General features: G+C 40.0%; 1 protein-coding gene across 6 annotated transcripts in view; it reads left to right on the top strand.

Moving 5' to 3' along the window:
- Positions 1 to 6,959, top strand: part of arhgef7b (Rho guanine nucleotide exchange factor (GEF) 7b) — a 39,146-nt gene that overhangs the window by 14,037 nt on the left and 18,150 nt on the right. For 3 of the 6 annotated variants that reach the window (XM_037696467.1, XM_037696466.1, XM_037696469.1), the window contains exons 3-6: positions 1,355 to 1,439; positions 1,584 to 1,708; positions 1,789 to 1,993; positions 4,921 to 5,012. In XM_037696467.1, coding sequence (XP_037552395.1) covers positions 1,355 to 1,439; positions 1,584 to 1,708; positions 1,789 to 1,993; positions 4,921 to 5,012 — 507 coding nt within the window. Of the gene's footprint in view, positions 1 to 1,354; positions 1,440 to 1,583; positions 1,733 to 1,788; positions 1,994 to 4,920; positions 5,013 to 6,959 lie in introns of all 6 variants that reach the window. The other 3 variants (XM_037696464.1, XM_037696468.1, XM_037696465.1) reach the window with 2 other exon arrangements.

The following is a 6,959-nucleotide window of genomic DNA, read 5'->3' as shown; positions in this document are numbered from 1 at the left end:
GGTGTCCAGTCCTGGCCTTTTCTTTTAGGGCCACTATCCTGCATGTTTTCTCGATCAGGGGTGTCCAGTCTTGTTCTTTAGGGCCAATATCCTGCATATTTATCAGGCGTTTCCAATCCTGGTCCTGGAGGGCCACTGTCCTGCATGTTCTAGATCAGGGTTGTCCATTCATGTTCTTTAGGGCCAATATCCTGCATGTTCTAGATCGGGAGTGTCTAATCCTTGTCCTGGAGGGTCACCATCCTGCATGTTTTATATCAGGGGTGTCCAATCCTGGTCCTAAAGGAGCCACTATACTGCATGTTCTAGATCAGGAGTGTCTAATCCTTGTCCTGGAGGGTCACTGTCCTGCATGCTCTAGATAAGATAAGCTCAGGGATGTCCAGTCCTGGTCTTTTCTTTTAGAGTCACTATCATGCATGTTTTCTCGATCAGGGTTGTTCAATCCTGTTCTTTAGGGCCAACATCCTGCATATTTTAGACTAGGAGTTTCCAATCCTGGTCATGAAGGACCACCATCTTGTATTTTCAGATTAAAGGTGTCCAATTATCGTCCTAAACAAGCCACTATCCTGCATGTTCTAGATCAGCGGCCCTAAAGGGGGCACTATCATGCACATTTCATATGTTTTGCTGCACAACACACCTGGTTTGAATCAATGGGTGATTAATAGGCTCCTGCAGAGCATGAAGTAATCCAACCACTGAATCTAAGTTGGAGCAGGAAAATAAGTAAAACTTACAGGATAGTGGCCCTTGAGCACCAGGATTGAACATAGTATAGAAGATCAGCCAATTGACTTTCAATCGTTGGGGAATAAATTTAAGATTTTAAAGTGTGTTGGCTACCCAGAAGTCTTGGTATGCCAGTTTGTCAATTCAATCCAAAATTGCACTTGGAGTTATAAATAAGGGTTTGCAGGTAAATCTAAAACAATCCTGACTTTTAGGCCTCAGATTGCTCCACCCTCATCAAGTTGGTTAGAATGTGTGGTATATGCACGACTAGGAGCTTCTGAGGTATTCTGGAGTGTGTGTGTCTGATTGGGAGATTACAAGAGGCAGCTCAGACTTGGTGTAATCCTGCTGCAGTCTGCAGTTGGACCAGAGAATTAAACTCCTTCTGGACTCAGAATTTAAATGAATGTAGAGAAGAGTCATTTAATCTTTTAAAAAGCCACACTTTGTAAAATAAAGAGGTCCAAACGTATACATGTGAAGAAACTTCACAAAGATGACTTTTTGTCTTTGAAGCTCTGTCAATTTGTCATTGATGTGTGCTATTTTTATTCCATCAGTACTGTTACATAAAAATACATTTCTTTTGTCCCTATTTTGCTTTTGTTCCTCTCAGCCCTTTGAGGTGGGCGACCTGCTGCAGGGACTGAACTTCTCTAAAGTCCTGAACACCCTGGTTGCCCTCAATAAAGCCACGGAAGGTAAACTGTTCCATGTTCCCAGTTTCTGTCCGATCTTTAGCTCTCCTCTGTCTTTTACCAGCTCCTCGTGTTCTAATGTATTCTGGTAATATCTTTAGTTTGTTTTTAATAAATGATTATTGTTTGGCTTGCGATGGTTTGCACATTTAGGCACTTCTGGTGAAGGCGTATGCGCGTCGCACACCTCGAACTCGAGGATCAAATCGTTTGACTCCCTGAACACTCAGAGTCGCTCGTCCAAAGCGCTGCAGCTTCAGCCCCGCAGCCTGGTGAGTCAGCATGGCAGTGACAGCGTCACAGCTCGAGCAACGACTGCATGTTAACGGTTTCTGGGCCCCCTCGCTCACAGGACATGGCAGATGGCAGCGGGTGTGGCCAGGTGCTGGTCAAAGCACGTTTTCCCTTCCGTCAGACCAATGAGGACGAACTCTCCTTCTCCAAGGGTGACGTCATCAGTGTGTCCAGGCAGGAGGATGGGGGCTGGTGGGAAGGTTCGCTGAATGGCCAGTCTGGGTGGTTCCCCAGTAACTATGTACGGGAGCTGAAAGGGAATGGTAGGTGCAGCTCCTTTTTTTACCCCTTCACAAGAAAAGCTCCTTATTGCTTTGATCACAACTTTCAGAGAGGCTAATTACACCAAGAAGACCGTTCTGAGATTATATCTTAAATAGGCCGGCAAAAGTTTGTGAAATTAAACAATTGTTACTTTATGTACGGATATTACTTGTGGTGTACCACAAGGCTCTGTATTGGGTGCTCAATGGTTAATTTTATACATCAATAATATAAGTAACATGTTCAGGTTTAGCATCAATTTAAGTTGAAACAATATATAAGATCAGTGGTAAACTGTAGCAGAAAAGTTTTTTTATGATTCTGATATAAAATCTGTGGTCTTTTTTTTATATATGCCATTCAAACGCTGGTATATTATGTCTCTGTCTGTAAACTTTCACTTGTCCTGCCCATAATTTCAAATCTGCTCAAGATAATTTGATGAAACGTCATGCTTGTATGCATCATCAGTAGATGGAGCGACCCTAGCTTCAAGGTCAAGGTCACAAATCAAGGTCAAAGGTTATACAAGGTCTTTGCTCGTCCGGTTCATTGCTATAGATTGCTGTATAATAGTATGTTGACAAGCATATGATGTTCTGTATGAGGTACTGTTGTTCTGCCAGGGTTTCTTCTGTTTTCTATTGTTACAAGATGGAAATGAACAGGTTCAGAAACGCAAACACACTGAATCATAAACTTCCTGTGAGTCTGTACTGATGTAACTTCCTGACTTCTGAAATCATTTCCTAAAGCTCAAGCAAGTCATCCCTGGGATTGACTGAAACTTGTACACAGAGTTAGTTAGTTGTTCTTATAGGACGCTTTCACCGTTTCTTGCTTCATTTATAGGTTTACAAATAAATAAATAAATAAAAATACAAGAAAATGTATTTTATTGTTAACATACAGTACCTGTCCTGAGTAGCAAAGCTAATAAAATTTCAGTAGCTGCAGTGTCTTTCTGATCCGTTCCTCATATCATTGTCTTGTTTAGCTGTTGGGAGGAGGGAAGGCAGAAAGCCTCACAAGGACACAAAGAAAGAGAGGAAGTTCCAGAGATGCTTTAGAAAAAGGAACTTCCTGGCTTCAAGATCGAAGCAGAAAAACAAGAACCACCAAAACCGCTCACGGAAAGACGGCAGCGACTTTATACTGCTAGTTGAAGGGTTTTACAGGCTCACCTTTGAGATTAAAATAAAAATATGAAAAATATAATAATAATATAATATAACGTAATATAAATATGAAAGCTGCTGGATTTCTTGTTAAAGTGAAATGAAAGAAAAGCAGAGAGTCTTTCATGGCAGTTTGACGTCAGGCAACAAACCTCGAAAAGCTCATTAGAAAATGATAATTATCCAGACTTCTTGTTTAATCAGAAGCTTTAACAACAGAAGCCCGGACTGGGTTGTCCCGGCATGACGGAGGCGACGTCCTGCTGGGAGGATCAGACAAAATGCTGCTCTGCTGATGGGAAAAGCCACAAAATAAAGATTTTCTTGTCTTTTTCCATACAAGATGGACATTTTATGGTTCATGTTCTGTATGTCCATACATTTTCGTTTATCTTGCTCATAACTTCTGATCCACCCAAGATGATCTTGGGTGGATATATGATCTTCAGTGAGGGGTACCGCAGGGCTCCATTCTTGGACCACTTATCATTTCTTTATACCTGCTGCCACTAGGTGCTGTTTTTCATAAGCATGGCATCCCTTTTCATTTTTATGCCGATGACTGTCAAATTTACTTCCCTCTGAAGCACACTGGTGCACACTCTATCCAACCTCTTCTTTACTGCCTGGCTGACATCAGGGATTGAATAGTTTTAAATTTCTTAAAGTTGAACGAGAAGAAGACAGAAGTCGTGTTGTTTTCACCTAATGGCACAATCAGGAAACACGGTATCAACCTTTGCTCTCTCGCCCCGTTAGAGAAACAAGTTGTCACTAATTTGAGAGTGAAAATGGACCCTTAAATGAAACTAAACAGTCAACACGATTGTTAAATCCTGTTTTGGGGTTTTTTCAGTTGAGACGACTGTCTAAATTGAAGCCCATACTGTCCAAAAGTAATCTTGAGACAGTAATACATACTTTCATAACATCCAGGCTTGATTACTCTGATGTTCTTCTTTATGGAATCAGTCAGACCTCTATTGCATGTTTATAACTGGTTCAAAATGCTGCAGCCTGATTTGTAACTGGTACAGGCAAAAGAGAACACAGTACTCCAGTTTTGGCTTCCCTTTACTGGCTCCCGGTTCACTTGCAAATTCATTTTAAAATCCTTTTGTAAGTTTTTTAATCTTTTAATAGTTTTGCCCCCTCTTATCTCGCTGATCTGCTGCAGCCATATGTTGTACCGCACTTTGGTTGGCCTTGCTGCTGTTTTTAAGTGTTTCATAAAAAAGTGGTATGGTAATATAATTTAATGAAACTTCATAAGCATTTGCATCACAACTAGACAGAGAGTTGCATGCACTTTACATCACCCCAGTTATGCGGTCAAGGTCACAAATCAAGGTCAAAGTTAAAACAAGGTGCTTGCTTGTCTGGGCCGTAACCTCTGATCCACTCAAGAGAATTAGATGATTTTGTAACAACTAGACGATGTGTCGCGTTATCTTTACATCACCTCAGTTCTAAGGTCAAAGATTCAAACAAGGTATTTTAGACTGCTGTATAATATTGTGTCGATGAGTGTATAATGAGCCGTATGCCGTGCTTTTGTTTAATGAAATCTGCCTGGAGAGAATCCTCCTTGAAACCAGGACAGCCAGCGCAAAGCAGCGCAACGCGATGATTCGTTTGGCCAGGGCTGTCTTTGTTGGTTTTTCTTGTTGGCTTTTTAAAAATGCTTATTTTTCCAGTAAAATAATAATTTTTGTGACCATTAAATGTCCCCTTTGTTGTGTTTTTAGATAAAACGGTCGACAAGCCAAAGCCCGGGATGCTGAAGAGTCCACCCAAAGGCTTCGACGCCGCCATCATCAGTAAAACTTATTACAACGTGGTGAGTATTAAAGCTCGACTAAAGCCACGGAGGATTGTCTCGTGTCTACTTGTTTTTTTGAAGTATTCTTCTGTCACGTTAAATGAACAATCAAAGAGTGCGTCTGTGTCTGTGTGAACTCATCGTGGAGCCTGGGCGGCGTCCCTGCATGTGTCGGGCTGCAGCAAATGTAGGTTATTTCTTCCAGTCCGCTGGTTTCTGGGGCAGCCTCGCCTCAGGGTCTGCTCTCTCTGGTGGGTGTATATATATGAATGTTTTAATAATAAAACAAGATGTCCCCGCCTCTCTAGGTACTCTTATCTCTGGTACCTGCATCACTTTTATCTTCTGCCTGAAGTCAAAGTTACAGACAAACCCCAGCATAGAAGCTTGTTTCGGTATAAAATGCTGACTTTGGGTTTTTATATTTCATGTATTTCTGCTTAGACAGTTTGTAATAAAGACCAAAGTGTAGATTTCCTGTATGAGGCCGTGCTTTAAGTGGGGCTTTAAGTCTTTTAATGTGAACCTTTCTGAACCATTCTTATTATTCAGATCTGTTTTTCTTCTGTACGTTTTTCATCACGCAACTCGTTCCGCAGTTTTAGTTCTGTTTCAAAAATTCATGTCTCAAAATGTTCGGCTCCTTCAGGACTTTCCTGCTGTGACTTTTTGTATTTGTGCAGTTTTTACTTTTTGAAATATTTCACTATGTTGGCCATGTTTTTCCTCTTTGAAAATGAATGGAGCTTTCTTCATGTCCTTTGTTGTTTAAAACCTTTACTGCTCATTTCAGCTTCTTTCTGCTAAATTCATTTTTTATTTTTTTTTAGGTATTTTTCTGCCATTTTTTTCTTTTAATTTCCACTTTTTGTAAATCTTTCCAAAAAATGTAAACAAAAAAAAATTCCTTCCAGCCTCTTTCTCCTACTTTCAGCTCTTCTTTTTGCATTTTCAGCTACATTTTTGTTGCCAATTTCAGATTATTTGTAATCTATTCAACCTTGCTCTGCCTGTTTCAGCTCATTCTGCTACATTTTTGCTCTGTTTGGCTCTTTCTTCACACTTCAGCTACTTCCTGCTTTTATTTTCCTGCTCTCAGCAAACGTCAGCTGTTCAGAGATGAAAAACAACTCAAGACTCATTTCAACCTGACTGGATTGTTTTAGATCTACATTTGAACAGTTTGTCCCAGGAGAAAATATTACCTTGAACTCACAGCTCTGTTTCTTCCAACTGAGAGGTCTTCTTTACGGAGCCCCCGAGGGGACATTGAGATTTTTTTCTTTTTCGTTACCTCGTAATACTTTTGCGTTATGTCGAATAATTTTGCCGTTACCTTACAATACTTTTGCGTTACCTTGCAATACTTTTGCGTTATGTCGAATAATTTTGCCGTTACCTTGCAGTACTTTTGCGTTACCTCAAAATACATTTGCGTTACCTGGCGATACTTGTGTTACTTTGCAAATACTTTTGAATTACCTCAAAATATTTTTGCGTTACCTCACAATACTTATGAGTTACTTTGCAATACTTTTGTGTTACCTCACAATACTTGTGCGTTACCTTGCGATACTAATTCATTACTTTGCTAATACTTTTGAATTACCTCACAATACTTTTGCATTACCTTGCAATACTTCTGTGATACCTTACAATACTTTTGCGTTACTTCGCAATACTTTTGCGTTACCTCAGAATACTTTTGCGTTACCTCGCAATACTTTTGCGTTATCTCGCAACATTTTTGTGTTACTTTGCAATTATTTTGCATTACCTCAAAATACTTTTGCGTTACCTCACAATACTTATGTTACCTCGCAATACTTATGCATTACCTCACAATAATTTTGTGTTACCTCAAAATACTTTTGCGTTACCTTACAATACTTTTGCGTTACCTTACAATACTTATGCATTACCTTGCAATACTTTTGCGTTACCTCGCAATATTTTTGCGTTACC

This window comes from Nematolebias whitei, chromosome 23 (genome assembly GCF_014905685.2).
Source record: "Nematolebias whitei isolate Nwh7 chromosome 23, NemWhi1, whole genome shotgun sequence".
Taxonomy (NCBI): Eukaryota; Metazoa; Chordata; class Actinopteri; order Cyprinodontiformes; family Rivulidae; genus Nematolebias; species Nematolebias whitei.
Note: the sequence above shows the minus strand (reverse complement) of the source record. Positions and strands in the feature narration are given on the sequence as shown.